At 56.2% G+C, this 15,775-nt stretch overlaps 1 protein-coding gene across 2 annotated transcripts in view; it reads left to right on the top strand.

The window, feature by feature from the left end:
- The window catches only part of CDK18 (cyclin dependent kinase 18), a 42,363-nt gene extending 26,813 nt beyond the window's left edge, over nt 1-15,550 (top strand). For both annotated transcript variants that reach the window (XM_071578833.1, XM_071578834.1), the window contains exons 3-16: nt 4,769-4,914; nt 5,224-5,349; nt 7,397-7,453; nt 7,594-7,708; nt 8,213-8,307; nt 8,405-8,467; nt 8,856-8,979; nt 9,057-9,177; nt 9,472-9,569; nt 10,025-10,130; nt 10,295-10,337; nt 10,800-10,890; nt 11,183-11,260; nt 11,564-15,550. In XM_071578833.1, coding sequence (XP_071434934.1) covers nt 4,769-4,914; nt 5,224-5,349; nt 7,397-7,453; nt 7,594-7,708; nt 8,213-8,307; nt 8,405-8,467; nt 8,856-8,979; nt 9,057-9,177; nt 9,472-9,569; nt 10,025-10,130; nt 10,295-10,337; nt 10,800-10,890; nt 11,183-11,260; nt 11,564-11,598 — 1,298 coding nt within the window. In that variant the 3' untranslated portion in view covers nt 11,599-15,550. The remainder of the gene's footprint in view (nt 1-4,768; nt 4,915-5,223; nt 5,350-7,396; nt 7,454-7,593; nt 7,709-8,212; nt 8,308-8,404; nt 8,468-8,855; nt 8,980-9,056; nt 9,178-9,471; nt 9,570-10,024; nt 10,131-10,294; nt 10,338-10,799; nt 10,891-11,182; nt 11,261-11,563) is intronic.
- Nucleotides 15,551-15,775: the final 225 nt, after the last annotated feature.

Below are 15,775 nucleotides of genomic sequence, written 5' to 3'. Positions count from 1 at the left end.
AGCAGCGAGGGCTATAATTAGACTTGAGCCCGTAATTAGATGTGCAGAAGCTGTGGGGATAAAATGGGGCAAGGCTAAGAAAGCCCTGGGTGTTGAGAGCTGCTCCTGCTGTCACCCTCCCTGGGGACCCTGTGCCCTGGGATGTGGGAGCCTGAGCTCCTGTCTGTGCCCTGCAAACCAGAGAGGTGATTTCCCTTTCCTCTGTTTAATGAAGTGTTGGTCAAGCTCTTCTTGTGCCCTTGGATGGCAACCTGGTCCAAGCAGCACCTGCACTTGGAATCAGGTCCCTGTCTGGGCTTTTGGGGGTGCTCCTGAGGTAGCCAAGGGACAATAAGAGCAAAGTCTGAGCCTGGGGGCAGGACTGAGGGTAGAGGCTGGTCCTGTACAGGACTGTGATGTGGTACAGGAGATCCTCCTGCTTGGACCACTCCTAGTCCACGATGAGGTACATCAAGTGATCCTCCTGCCTGGACCTGGGCAAGCATCAGGGGCTCAGATGTGCCAACAGCACTCTGGGGGCACAGCTCCTGCTGTGCTGCTTTGGGCTGTCCCAGTGCCAGCCCCACAGATCAGTGCCCCCTCCCCACATGGTTGCAACACATCCTGGCCTCCTCCCCAGCTTTCCCTCCCTGGTGCCCCCCCACCCCCTGCTTGCCCAGTTCCCAGTTTGGACCCCATCCCTCTCCCTCCCAGCCCAGGCTGTACCCACCACCCTGAACCCGCTCTCTTCTGCCCAAGATCCCGTGGTTAAGTTTCCTGTGGGGATTGTAAACAACCCAGAGGAGTCACCTCCACAGTGCCCTTAATCTCCTCTCTGGGTTGTTTATGGAGGGCCCTGACAGGCACATTTGTCTGAGGCATTTCTTGACCGACACTGAACCTCCTGGCTGGGAACTCATCACCCACAGCCCCGGGCCAGGGGGCTCCACAGGGGGCAGCTGGAGGGGGCACCGAAGAGAAGGGGGTTCTGCACCAAGAGGGTTTGTGGTCAGGTTTGCACCTCCTGGGAGCTGCCTGGCCTGGAGAGGGCTCTGAGTTCAGTTCTCTCTGAGGTGTTGGTACCCATTTTACAGATGGAGAATCAAAGTGCAGAAGGAAAAAATAACTCTGCTCCAGCTGAGCCTGAATTCATGGCAGTAGCTCCTGTGCTGCTTCTCTTGCCCATGAGCAGCTTCACTGCAGGTTTCACCTTCCCTGGTCATATCTCTGGGGCTGCCCCTGGGCAGTCTCTGCCACCCCCCGTGGCTCCAGACCCGCCTGCAGCGATCCTGTCTCTCCTGGTGACAACCAGTGACAGCTCAGACTCTGTGATCACTCACTCCGGAGACAAGTGCTAATCACAGCACAGATCAGCACATCCTTTTTTCTTTCCTCACCTCGTGCAGCTCCTCAGGGAATTGCTCACAGTTTTTACTTTCCCTCCAGCACCAGAAATCGGGGGTAGCAGCACTCCCAGGGTATGGCAGTCTGCACATCCCACACCTGGGTGGCTGTGAATGCCTGTGCCCATCCTCGGGCAGGAGGGAGATGCAGGGGCCAGAGGTGCCCCAAGAATCAGAGAATCCCAGATTGGTTTGGGTTGGAAGGCACCTTAAAGGTCTTGTTCCAACCCCCTGCCATGGGCAGGGACACCTCCCACTAGCCCAGGTTGCTCAAGAGCATCTGCAGAGCTGCTCTGGCTCATGCAAGGGGACAAGGCAGGACCTCCTCCTGGGGACAAACCTGCCTGTGTTGGGTGTGTGGTGAGAAATCCCCGGCTCTGTCCTCTCCATCCCATAATTCTCATGACCTCACTCACAGAGGCTGATAAATAGACTTTTTCTTTTTTTTTTCCCAGGCTGGAAAGCTGTTTGCTTTTCCAGCCTGGACACATCCCATCACCAGCAATGTCACCTTGGTGCAGCCTGACAATGCACACTCCATTTTTTCAGAGGTGTCAGGTCCTGGTGTCTCCCATTTCCTTTGGTAAAAGCTGATGGCACCCAGCAACAGCTCCTACCTGTGCCAAGGCTTTGCTCCCAGGCCAGATGAGGTTGAGGGCTACATAAAACACTGGCATAAACCAGGGACAGATGTGGCCTTGGGAGCACAAGGCCCCACAGAAGTGACGGTGAGGGGGAGGAAGGAGGATGAATAATCCAAGGTCTGAGTGCGGCAGAGCCTTGAGAGGAGCGTTCACACTTAGCAAAGTAATTAGGAGTTATAAGTCAGGCAGGCAGTGGAGGTTCTGGCCCCTTTCCTTGGGAGATCAAAGCTTGTTTTGGCAGAGCTGTGTTTAAATATATTTATGAAAAAGGCGGAGGCAGCCGCTGTGTCTGGGCTCTCACTTTAATTCACTTTGATATCCAGGCAGCCTCATTATCTGCACAGTGCCAGGGCTGCCCCTGATCCACAGGAGATGCTGAGCAGAATCAAACAGGCCCTGCACAGCTTTGCATCTCCCTCCTGGGAGCACCCACCGGGGTCCTGCAGCCCTGGGGCAGCTCCAGCCCTTCTCTGTGGGTCAGGGAATCTCTGGGTGCACCTTGTGACAGCCCAGGGTGTGCTGGGCTGGCACATCCCCCTGCCCACTCTGGCCCCAGGGCAGCCCAAACACCTTTCCCCTCATCTCTGCAAGTCTCCTGTGTCTTTTTACCTGCTTTTTGCATCCCCTTTGGGTGCACTCAGGTTATTGATTTGCCTCTGACTTTACATCTAACATCCATGTAGATGAGGAGATTGGCACTGATCTGCTGGTGGGTTATCAGTTCAGAGAGATGGTGCTGCTGGTTTACAGCTTTCAGGACAGGCTGCATCTTTTACCAAGCTCTGGGCTTTTTTACCTGTGGGAATAAGCACAAATTCACCCCAAACATCATTTAAGGTGGATTAGTTGGTCTCCATTCAGTCCAATTTTAAATGGCTTTGGGGTTTTTTTTTGCAGATAATTTGCTTAGGAACTAAGCAAGTTAAAAAGATTTGCTCTAGTTTAACTGACCCACTTCACTTCCACACCAGTGGTTCATTCAGGATGTTTCCTAATTGTTTGTGTGCAAACAGATGGATGCAAAGGGAAGGGACCAGAGAAGGGGTGACTGTCCCTTGTTCTTGCCTGTCTGCCCACAACCTCCTGGCACTGTTTGAGATCCCCTCAAGCCCAGTGGCACGGGCTGAGCCCATCCCTTCGGTGTGGGCTGTGTACCCAGGGCACCCCTCAGGTTCCCTGGTTCCCCAGTGACCATGGCACAAACCCACAGCTTTTGCCAGGTCACTTGCCTGCCACCTCTCATCCGTCAGAGGAGCAGAGTGCAGCCAGGCCCCCGCCCTGCTGGCACCCCGGCAAAAGCAGCCCTCCCTCTCCGGTCCTCAGCAATGAGATCATCGCTGGCGCCTGAGCACTTTGGGCAGAGCGGGGCATTGTGTCTGTGCAGCCCGGGCAGAGGGCTTGGCAGTGGGCAGGGCTCAGCCTGGGGCAGCGGCTCCTCCCTGGGGAGTTTCCCTCCTGCAATGTCCCTCCTTGCTCCGGGGGAATGTCTGCGGGGCACCTGAACGCACCGGTGCTTTTGGGCAGTGCCCTTGGACCCTCGAGGTGTAATTTGGAGCGTGGCTGCAGAGTTAGAAGGGGATGGGCTGGTCCTTCCTGCTTGGCCCCACACCTTTTCAGAGGGAAAAGCATCCCTGCCTTGGGGAGGTGGTTCTCCCCCCTCCCAGCACATCCAGTTTCCTGCTCCTGAACAGCCCCTTGGAAGCAGCATCCATGTGAATCACAGGAATGCACTTCTCTGGGGTCCAGGTGACCTGCACTGAACCCATCAGGGTTTGGCTGTGCCTCTGTCTGGGTCTGTGAGTGCCAGAATGTTCTTACCGACCAGCTGTTAATTAGAGAGTGAGGAGCTTTAAGTGCAAACCTCAAACTGGGCACCAGAAGGAGCTCAATGGCTTATTTTGTTCTGATTTCTCGCTCCTTTCAGGGTTTCTTGGGCTCAGTGAGGCTTCACACCTGGAGTCCCGAGAGAAGGGTTACTTTTCTCAGCTGTTTTGGTTTTCAAGAGAGCTCTTTTCTTCTCAGGCCGTGCCTGGCTCAGGGCAGCAGGTTGGGGCAGGAAAGCCTGGAGTGGTTTGTTTTTGCAATGAGTGACTCTGCAGCCTTTAATCCCAAACACCTTCCGAGAAACAGTCACATCCTTGGAGAAAAGTGCCCTGATGCCTGTTGGGTGTGGTGGTTCCCAGGGCAGCTGAGCTGTGTCTGTGTGTCTGTGAACTCCACAGAGACAGGGCCCTCTTTCTGTTCTGCTTTTGTAGCAACCCAGCCTGGAGGTTTGCAGAGCCACAGACAGGCACCGCAGCATTCCTGAAGTGCAGGTGCTGTTTTGTCCAGTGTGGCATTTGGGAACATAAAGCTGGGAAGTACAAGTGAATACTCACCCTTGCCAAACCCCGTGGTGCTGCTGCAGAAGGGAGGAGCCCTGGGGTGGGATGAGGAGGTCTGGGTGGCCTTGGGTGTGAGGCAGTTCCCCCTCTGCATCCCCCTCCCCATCTGTCAAAGAGACTTTTGTGGCAGGAGGATGCACAGGGTGCTTTGGGAGAGCAGAGCCCTGTGGGTGGTGTGGAGCAAAACCAGCAGGAGCTCCCTCTGCCTCCTGGACATGGAGAAGGAAGAAGATATTCCCATGGCCAGGAATATCTCTGCACATCCCTGTGCTGCTCTCACTCCCTTTCCTTCAAACTACGTTCCTTGGCACTTCTGCCAGCCCTCCAGCAGCTCACTCTGCTTTCTTTCTGTCCTCAGACCTGGCTCAGGGGCAGCTGCAGCTGGGCCAGCTGGGCAGGGAGCTCCGTGCCAACAGCAGCCCGCTGTCCCCGCCGGAGCTGGAGGGGCAGTCCCCGGTGCCGGTGCGCTACCGCAGCAACGCCCAGCGCCGCTTCTCCGTGGAGGCAAGTGCTGCTGCAGGGGGGACATGGGGACCTCTGGTGTCACCTCCCTGCTCTTGGGTTCATGGGGACCTGGCAGTCTCAGACACGAGCCCTTGGATGTACTCGGTGTGACTCCTGATGTACCTCCCAAGCCCTGGGCACATCCCCGGACACCCCCCCCCCCCATTCCCTTTTCCTCTGCCTGAGGGTCCCCCAGCTGCTGCCCCATCACTTCACCATCCACACCAGCTCTGCTTAGACAGCTCCTCCCTGTGAATGTCTGTGCAGTCCTCCCTTCCTCACCCCTTCATTCCTCCACCCTCTCTGCAGGATGTCAGCAAACGCCTCTCCCTGCCCATGGACATCCGCCTGCCCCCCGAGTTCCTGCAGAAGCTGCAGATGGAGAGCCCGGAGTGCCCCAAGCCCCTCAGCAGGATGTCCCGAAGGGCTTCCCTTGTAAGTCTCACTCTGCACTCAGGTTGTGCCAGGGGAGGGGCAGGTGGGACATCAGGAGGAATTGCTCCATGGAAAGGGCTGCCAGGCATTGGAAGGGGCTGCCCAGGGAGGTTTGGAGTCAAAGGAAGGACTGGATGTGGCACTCAGTGCTCTGGGCTGGGGGACAGGGTGGGGATCAGGCACAGGGTGGACTCAGAGATCCTGGATGGATCTTCCAGCCTCAGTGACCCTGTGACACTGAGCTCTGCAGCCCTTCCCCGTTCACACCTCTGTGCTGCTGCACATTCCTTCACTCACCTGGGCACACACCTGACTGTCCCCTTGGCCTGGCTCCTTCCCAGTGGGAGGAGGTGGAAACCCTCCTGCAGTTTGGCAAGTGCTGGAGCCTCTGCTCGTTGAAATGCAAATGTGGATAAATAATGAATTACCCTTTGCATTAGTGCTGGCATTTCAGTTTCTTTTGCTGCAGAGCAGCAGCATAAAGTGGGAGCAGGAACTCTCTGCCCTGTGTGGAGCTGTGCAGGCCCCTGTCCTGCTGCCCAGCAGTGCCCAGTGCTGGACTGGTACCACTGCAAAGTCTCAGGAGGCACTTTTGGATCCAACATTCCTGTTCAGGGGGAGGAGGAGGGCAGGAGAGTTTGCATTTACCTGCCTGTGCTGGCTAATCGATAAAATAGACACAGCCAGAGGGCTGTGGCATTAATATTCATGGTCCCTCCATGAATAAGGAATGTGGCTCTGGGGTTGTGCAGCACCTCGGATTGCAGCAGCCACTTCATGTCCCTGCTTGGGACACGTCCCTTCCCAGGCCAGTCAGAGGGTTTGGGGAGTAAATGGAGTAAAAATCCCACTGTTAACTCTGGGATTTGCTGGTTCAAATCCATCCTGAGTGAGCAAGAAAGCGGCTTCCCAGTTTGGGAGAGCTTGGTGGGCTCCCGAGGGGCAGATCTGGGGGGCAGGAGCACCCCAGAGCTGGGGCTGCTGGTTCTGCCTGGGCACAGTGTGGGGGGAGCCCATTCAGAGCCCACCCAGGGGCCCTTTCCCTGCCTGCTGATTGACAGCTGTCCATCCAGCTCCATCTGCTGGTGAGCAGCATGGCATGAGCCCTTGGATCAGGGCTGGGGGTTCTCCAGGTGGGCTGGAGGCAGAGCTGCTGGCCTGGGATTGCACCGAGGGAACTGTATTTTGGGGGAAAATGGCAGCATTTTATTTGCCCTGTACCCTGGATCCTGTTCTGCTGGGAATCCTCCTTTTCCCTGGCACACACATGATCCAAAGTCTCCGAGGAGGTGTCTCTGTCCACACAGAGAATTGCAGTTTCAGAGGTCTGTGGGTGCCACCTAAATCCATGGATTTACAGGGGTTGTGCTGCTATCACAAGAACAGGTCTCAGCAATGCATTGAAGAGTCGCTGTCCCAAATGGGAAAATGTCCCTGTCACACAACACAGAGAGGAATGAACAGTCACAGATGTGGGGAAGCATCTTCCCACAGAAAGGGCATTTTACCAATCACAGCTCCTGTTCCCCTGCTGCTGGTGGGTGGGGAAGGGGACAAGGGGTGGCAGGGGAAGGGTGTGGATGCAGTGCCATCCATTCAGGTGCCATCCATTCAGGTGCCATCCATTCCACTTAAGCAAGTCAGTTGGTTTGGAAGGTTTCCTGATGAATTGCCTGCACAGCTTCTCTAGGAAATTAATGGACTTGACGTGGCAAACACCTGCCTTGAGTGATTACCCCAGAGCTATCACTGCCCAGTGTCCCTGACCTTCCCCCCTGGAGGCTGAAATCCCTCTCCCCAGTGATATTTTCTTCTCCCTCTCCCCAGTGATATTTTCCTTTCTCCTCTGCCCAGTGATATTTTCCTTTCTCCCTCTCCCCAGTGATATTTTCCTTTCTCCCTCTCCCCAGTGATATTTTCCTTTCTCCCTCTCCCCAGTGATGTTTTCCTTTCTCCCTCTCCCCAGTGATGTTTTCCTTTCTCCCTCTCCCCAGTGATGTTTTCCTTTCTCCCTCTCCCCAGTGATGTTTTCCTTTCTCTCTTACAGTCAGATATTGGGTTTGGGAAGCTGGAAACCTACGTTAAACTGGACAAACTGGGGGAGGTGAGTACCCTGTGAAACCCCTGTAAGGAATTAAATGAAGTTCAAATGGTGGCTTGAAATGCAAAGGGCAGATGTGGCCAAATTTCTTCAATATCCAGAAATGTTTAGGCCATGGCTTGTTGTTCCCTCTCCCCTCCCAGGGCACCTATGCCACCGTCTTCAAGGGGCGCAGCAAACTGACAGAAAACCTTGTGGCCCTCAAGGAAATCCGCCTGGAGCACGAGGAGGGAGCTCCTTGCACAGCCATAAGGGAAGGTGAGGGTGGGAGGGGCTTCTGTCCATCCCAACCCTTGTCCAGGTGGATTTGGGGTGGGTGGTACAGGTGGTACCCATGGTCAGTCCCAGGTGGATTTGGGGAGGGTGGTACAGGTGGTGCCCATGGTCAGCCCCAGATGGATTTGGGGTGGGTGGTACAGGTGGTACCCATGGTCAGTCCCAGATGGATTTGGGGAGGGTGGTACAGGTGGTGCCCATGGTCAGCCCCAGATGGATTTGGGGTGATTGGTACAGGTGGTGCCCATGGTCAGCCCCAGGTGGATTTGGGGAGGGTGGTACAGGTGGTGCCCATGGTCAGCCCCAGATGGATTTGGGGTGATTGGTACAGGTGGTGCCCATGGTCAGCCCCAGATGGATTTGGGGTGGGTGGTGCAGGTGGTGCCCATGGTCAGCCCCAGATGGATTTGGGGAGGGTGGTACAGGTGGTACCCATGGTCAGTCCCAGGTCCTGCTGACCCTCCCTCTGCTCCCCTCTCCCTGCAGTGTCACTGCTGAAGAACCTGAAACACGCCAACATCGTGACCCTCCACGACATCATCCACACCGAGCGCTCCCTCACCCTCGTCTTCGAGTACCTGGTGGGTCTGGGGGCTCTGTGGGAAGGGGGGATGGTGCCTTCCCGTGGGTGGGTGATGGGGCCAAGGGAAGGACAGACTGACCTGTTTCCTGCTGCAGGACAGCGACCTCAAGCAGTACCTGGATAACTGTGGGAACCTGATGAGTGTGCACAATGTGAAGGTAAGGGCTGTGCCTGGGACCCCCTGCCCCTGCCTCTCCCTGCATGTGGGGGGCTCACCCTGAGTGAGGGGCATTGCCAGGGGTGTCTGGAGACCCCTTCCTCCTTCAGTTCAGTCTTGTTACTCCGCTTTGACTTCTTCCAGCCTGTTCTGATGCTCCCCTGGTATTTCTCTGGTCTCTGCCTCCCTCAATAAGATCAGTGTGTGTAAATCAGGCTGTATTCACCCCCTGTTCTGTGTCTCTGTGATGGGCCTGAACACACAGCATGTCCCACCCCAGGCCAGCCTGGAGGGGTCTGTCCTGGCCAGGAGGCTGAGATGCCTTGAGGCAGGTTCATTTTCAGGGCCCACATCCCCTTGCTAAAGACAAAGCCCTTCTCCCCCTGTAGATCTTCATGTTCCAGCTGCTGCGTGGTCTGGCTTATTGCCACGGCAGAAAGATCCTGCACCGAGACCTCAAACCCCAGAACCTGCTCATCAACGAGAGGGGGGAGCTCAAACTGGCTGATTTTGGTAGGTGAACCTCTCCAGGGGTGATGCAGCATCAGAAGGGGGTGCAGCAACTTGATGCCCATCCCTTCCATCCTCAGGACTGGCCAGAGCCAAGTCAGTGCCTACAAAAACATATTCCAACGAGGTGGTCACGCTGTGGTACCGACCCCCCGACGTCCTGCTGGGATCCACGGAATATTCCACCCCCATCGACATGTGGTGAGTCACAGCTCCAAATGGAGCTCCCTGGGCTCTCTGAGATGGAGGGTTGGGTATTTCCAGCCAGGAGGAATTTCCATCCAGTCCTGGTTATGCCAGAGGGTGGGGGGCTCTCCCAGAGCTGTTTTCCAGGTCCTCAGAGTGTGCTGTCCCCATGGGGGTGAGTGGTGAATAGAAAGGACAGAGCTCCTGGAGATCATTTCCCTGCTCCAGGAGCCTCATCCCTGGCCAGGGGGCGGTGGGGGGTCCGCAGGGGTTGTCCCCTCCCTAATCCAGGTGCCTCCTGCGCTGCAGGGGCGTCGGGTGCATCCACTACGAGATGGTGACGGGCAGGCCCATGTTCCCCGGCTCCACCGTGAAGGAGGAGCTGCACCTCATCTTCAGGCTGCTGGGTGAGCGAGGGCTGTGCTGTGCCCGCGTCCCCACGCGAGGGCAGTGCCTGCCTGCGGGAGCGGCGCCGAGCCGGGGATGGGCACGGCGGGACGGGCTGCGACAGGCTGGGATGGGGTGGGAGTGGCTGGGATGGGGTGGGAGAGGCTGCGAGAGGGTGGGCAGGGGTAGACAGAGGTGGGATGGCATGAGCAGGGTTTGCTAGGGGGGACTAGTGGGGCCAGGGGTGAGTGGGCTGGGCAGGCATGGGGTAGCATGGCCTGAGCAGCGATGATCTGCTGTGGGCAGGGGTGGTCTGGCTGCCCACAGCCCCCCTCCAGGCTGGCAGAGGTGTGATATGGTCCTTGCTGGAGTGCCAGCCCACTGGGCACACTCATGGAGGCAGGAGACCCACGCTCAGGAGGCTTTTTGTGCTGTGCCAAATGACCATGGCAGGTTTGCCTCTCTCCCCTCCCAGGTACCCCAACAGAAGACACCTGGCCTGGGATAACATCCAACGAGGAGTTCAAGGCTTACCATTTCACACAGTACCGAGCACAGCCGTTAATAAATCACGCCCCAAGGTACCTCCTGGGGCAGGGACTCAAGCCAGGGGGGTGTTAACAGGGAGCCTGGGGAAACCAGTCTCATTTTCCCCTTGTGGTGCTGGAGGCTGCAGTGCCACCTGTCCCTGGGTGTAATTCTTTGACTGTTGCACTCTCTCCTGTTTTTATTTCCTCTCTCTCAGGCTGGACTCAGAAGGCATCGACTTGCTGACAAACCTCCTTCTGGTGAGTGGCAGAGCAGCCCAGGGGGATGGCAAAGGGTTTGTCTCCAGGGTATGTGCTCTGCCTGCCCTCCCACTGGCCCTGGAGCCACAGAGGCTGTGGCTGCACAATCAGCCGTGGCCCCACAGCTGTCCCAAACCACCTCCCACAGGAACAGTGGATCCTTTCCCCTGTGTCCTCTCCCACACAAGGGAGAGGCCACAAACCTGCTGACCCGTAAGGCACAGCACGGTCAGTGCACTCCTGTGCTCCCACAGCGTGTGCTGTGCCCTGGGCTGGCACAAGTGGCACTGGGAATGGCCTGCACACCCCCACGCTGTGTCTGTCACCCAGCAGGTGACACTGCTGGGGCTCCTGGATGTGCAGAGGTGCCCAGATGTGCACACATCTGGCCTCTGTGCCCACTGAACGCCGTGGCACAGGTGTGGGCTGTCTGTAATGTGCTTTCTCTGGGGCTTTGTGCAGTACAGGGCCAAGGGCCGGATCTCAGCAGAGGCAGCCCTGCAGCACCCCTACTTCAAGAGCCTGGGAGAGAGGGTGCACCTCCTGCCTGACAGTGAGTGCTGCCTGTCCCCTCGGGGGAAGCAGGAAGGGTTCCTGGGTGGCCCCAGGGAGTGGTTTGCAGCCAGTGCCTCTTGTCTTTGCTCGCTCAGAGGTGCTCCTGCTGGAGGGTGGGGTGGGAGCTTGGTGGCTGTGAAAGCAACAAATAGTTTAGGGAGGATGGGGAGGAGGAGAGAAAAGAGCTCTGAGGAGGTGCCACACGTGGGCACTGCTGTCCCTCTCGGGTTTGCAGACTGCTGGTGTCTCAGCCAGCTGGGCTGACCCCTCTCTCTGCCCCCCCTGCCTAGATGCCTCCATCTTCTCCCTGAAGGAGATCCAGCTTCAAAAGGACCCTGGATACCGAGGCTCAGCCTTCCAGCAGTCAGGTAGGACTGGGGAAAAGCCCACTGGCCTCTCCCAGGTGGTGCCACCAACTGTGCTGGCACTGGAGTTACTCCCAGTGGCTCCCACATAGGAAAAAGCTCCTTATAACCTTCTTTAGTCCACAAATTACCCCGGGACATCCTTGCTTGTCACCTGCCAAGCTACTAAAGTCACATCTGTGTCCTGAGGCACAGGTCCCCCCTCCATGAATGCCGAGGGCTCAGAATCTCCCAACCCAGAGCAGTCGGCTGCTCTGCAGTCATTGTCTGACCTCCCTGACCCATCTCCCTCTCTCTCTTCCTCAGCCCGAGGGAAGAACAGGAGGCAGAGTATATTTTAAACCCGGATCTCGTGTTCCCCTTGTCACCATGGAGATCGAAGCACTGAGAAAGGAGACGGCAACGCTCCCGCCCCGCCGCAGGAATCCCGACAGGGGCAGGACAATGCTGGAGTGCCCTTGGCCTCAGGCTGTCCCCTGCCTGTCCCCAACCCCCTGGAGCTGCCGTTGATGGACCTGTGGCCTTGTTCCCCCTCTTGTTTTCATGTTGTCCCCACCAGATGTGAGCTGCCACCCCTGTGCAGGTGCTCCAGGGAGGAGCTGCAGGACCATGTGCTGGCCCTGCCCTGGGGCTGGGCTGGGCACAGGGAGCTTTTGTGGGCACAGGGTGGTGTCTCCAAAGCTGTGGTGTTTGGCCCAGACAGGCATTTCTGAACATCTGCCTTTGCTCAGACCACCTGCTCTGCACCTCCAGTTTCTTGGGGAGACACTTTGCAGCCACATCACGAGTCATGGACATGACCCAGGTTGGCACTGGGAGGCTCCATCTGGAGCACAGAAACCAGGGCAGCCCCCCCTTGCTTCTGCCTGAGGAACCCCTTTTTCTCTCCCCATCTTTGGTCCCTGAATCCTGACAAAGACAGAGCAGCTGAAGGAGAGAGCTTCCCATTGCTGCCCCCTGCATTCCCCCCTCCTTGCCATCACTGTGTGCCCCAATTCAGCCAGTTTGATGTCCTGAGCTGAGAGCAGGGGCTGTCCCAGGGGGTGCAGGTGCCTGCAGGTGGGGCTGTGCAGGGGTGGGGCCAGGGGAGCAGTGACTCTGTGCTGTCCCCTGGGGCTGTGCCAAGCCCTTCCCAGGCACTGATGGAGCAGCCCCTTCCTCACCCCCCACAGCCACCACCCTCTGTGCCATCGTCCCAGGGGGCAGGATGGGGGGCCCAGATGGTGTCTCAGGGTCACATCTCCCCCTCCCATGGCTGAGCCCCCACTCCACAAGGCAGAGCCCGAGTCCCTGCACACCAAAGCCTTGCACACACCCACCTCAGTGCATTTCTACCCAGAGGAAGGGGGAGAGGTGCCAAACCTCCCACAGCTCAGCTGTGGGCACCAGAAATAGAGCTGGAGAGAAGCAAACCATCCCTCGAGCCTCCTTGCCTGGCCTCTGTGTGTGGATTGTCCCAACCCTGGCTCAGGTCGGTGCTGGGGACAGTGCTGTGTGTGAGATGTGAGTGTGCTGTGCTGGCTGGGGGTGTTTGCCCCTCCATACACCTCAGGAAGATGCCAGATCCATCCTGGGCAGAGCAGCCTTGCTGCACCTCTCCCCCACAGCCTGCAAGCAGCCTGAAACGACTGCAAGTGTGTGAGCATTGTGAGAAGTCTCTACTGTACATTATTCTTATCATTTCCTTGGCTGCCCTGGATGACTGACCCTCTCACCCACCAGTCCTGCAGCCCCTGGATGTGGCCAGGAGACCCTGGACTTGGCCAGTGGTGTGGCTGTCACCTGGGAGTGGCACTGGCAGGGCATGCTGGTGCAGTGGGATGCATTGCTGGGGGTGGCAGCTCCCCATGCTGCTGTTTCCCCACGGAGCAGGGAGTGAGGGCGGGTTTCTGCTTTGCTCTGCGTCATTTCTTCTGGGATCCTTGGAAAACACGCAGCAGGAGGATAAATGTGGATCCCCCCAGAGCTCCCCAGAGCCCCTGGGATGTCTCCTCCCCGTGCCAGTGCTCGGTGCTCCCTGGGAGCTTCCCCATCGAGCAAAGCTGTTCATTGAGGTTTGTCCCAGACAAGCATCCAGACGTCTGCATTGTTTGAGGTCTGCCCATCCCTGCTCTGTTCCTTGCTCTGTGTCCAGCTTCCAGCAGGCTGAATAGCTCATTAATTGCTTCCATTTGATAGGGAAGAGCATGGACAGCCACCAGCCCCAGTGACGCATTTCAGCCTCGTGGCTTTGCTGGTCCCCACTCCGGCTCCTGCTGCTGGGACTGTCCCCAGGGAGCTGGAGCCGGGCTGAGCCCTCACACTGCCATCTCTGCTTTCACAAAGGAATTTCCCTGGCATGGCAGGGATCTGTGGGGCAGATTGCACTTCCCAGGGCTCCCCCCAGGAATTCAGCAGGACAGCTCATGGATGCAGCAGCACCTTCAGGTAGATGGGGTGAGGAGAGCTGGTGTGCCCAGGGGAGCAGAGCCTGGATCAGACCAAGGAAAGCAGGAATCCCCTCCAGTCACCCTTGGGAAGCCCATTCAGGACACGTTTGACCTGTCTTTGTGCAGTTGTCTTGCTTGGTGTTACCGTCCCCGTGCACTGAGATTGCCTCGGGAATAAACTTCCTGGGGCATTGGATACCCAGCTGAGCCTTCCCACATTCCCACTGGGAGGATGGAGACAACACACCAGACCTCCAGATCTCTCTGATTTCAGCTCTCCCCCATAAGACAGATATTCCTGCTGAAGGTAAAAGTCACCTACAGGAACCTCTGGGGAAAAGGCTCAGCAGTGACCGTGTAGCCCGGAGGCATTCCCAGGATCAGACAGCAAGGACAAATGGCCTGGTAGCTCCTGTTTTTTCTTTCCAAGCCTTTAGCTTTCCTACAAATCCTCCCTGAAGGAGACATTCTTAGCCCCGAGTGCCACTAACAGCCCCAATTTAAGATAACCCCTTTTGTTCCGCTGATTTAGTGGGTATTTGCTGCCCATTGAGGAGGGTGATAGAGTGGGTAAATATTTGGTGCCCCGCTGAGCAGGGTTTGATGTCCGACCTCCCGTCGGGCTGGCAGAGCCCCGAGCCTTTGATCTCCACAGCTGGAAAGAAAAGGAGCTGCAGGTTGGCAGAGATCAGCGCCCAGAGCCACATCCCCCTTCTCTGAGCCAGCATTCCCGTCTCCATAAGCTGATTTAGGAGGAGAAGGATCTCTTGGATGCCCCATCCATAGGGCAGTGCCTCCCTCCTCTGCGCCAGCCCCAGCAGCTCATCCCTGGCAGGATGAGCTTTGGGGAATCAGCCAGCTCCCAAGTTGGATTTTTAATGAAAATGCTGGGAATTTCTGTGGCTCTCCAGCATTTTTTCCTCACTTTATGGATTCTCCATCGACCCCGTTGTGCAGCAGCTGCCACTCCTGGCAGAGGGGGAGTCCTGACAAAAGGAAACTGTTGCTTTGTCTTCCACACATGTTTCTTGGATGTTTTTTCTATTTTTTTACCATTTCTGATGGAGAGTGGGAGCTTTGGCTGTGCCCTCAGGAAGAGCTGAGTTCTCCAGCTGATAGCTGGGCAAAGGAATGTAAGTAATGAGCAAAGCAGGGTCTGTGTTTGGGACAACAGTCACACTTGAGCTGTTGCATTTCATCTCCTTTCCCACGTGCTCTCGCCTTTCCTGGCCCAACCCTCTGCCAGATCTATGGTAAGATTTTAAATAACAAAACTACATTGTGTCTTGGAGACTAAGGACAAAATAAGTGGGTTTTTCCCCCCCTCACACACGAGGACAAACTCCCACTAATTAAAGGGCATTTTCCCAGGGTTCTCAAATGTTTTGTTTGGGTTTTTTTTTCACCTGATCTCGCCTGCCAAAGGCTGTGGCTCTGTCTGATGGTGCTGCTCCAGCTGTGCTGCACATCTGCCCTGTCTCTGCACACTCAAGTCTTGTAGGGGATGATTTTGGCTGTCCCTGAGGGTGATGTCTGGGCACAGACACCGAAACCCACTCTCTGGTTCCTTCATTGCCTCTTCCATCCTCAGCATCGTCCTCGTCCTCCAGCAGGAAAAATGGATGCAAGTGGCCAGAATGCACAAACTGTGAATGTTCTCTGGTGTGATTCATTTGCAGAATACCAGTAATATATTTAACTAGTGTTGCACAAATGGAAGATGCATTTTAAAAGAAATGATTTTAAAGATTTATTCCAAAAGAAGCAATGCTGTTGTTGTTTTTTTCTTTTTTATAGAAAGTTTTTCTGGAATAAATGGAAAGGCACAAAAAATATAAAAAGAATAAAAGATTGTATCCATCTATCTTGTGTCTCGATGTTTTATAAGAATATTTCAATTTTTGTATTTCAGATGTGACATGGACTATTTTGTGGCTGTGCTAAGGCTGATACTGCAGTTGTATTGTGGATGCCCCAAAGCCAAGATTGGACAATAAACTTTGTGGGAATATGGGAGGGGTTTGTACAGGATATAATTTTTCTCTTTTTTTTTTTTTTGGTAGGAGAAGGATCCACTTTGGGTTTGGGT

This window comes from Pithys albifrons, chromosome 28 (genome assembly GCF_047495875.1).
Source record: "Pithys albifrons albifrons isolate INPA30051 chromosome 28, PitAlb_v1, whole genome shotgun sequence".
Classification (NCBI taxonomy): Eukaryota; Metazoa; Chordata; class Aves; order Passeriformes; family Thamnophilidae; genus Pithys; species Pithys albifrons.
This window is presented reverse-complemented; position numbering and strand designations above follow the sequence as displayed.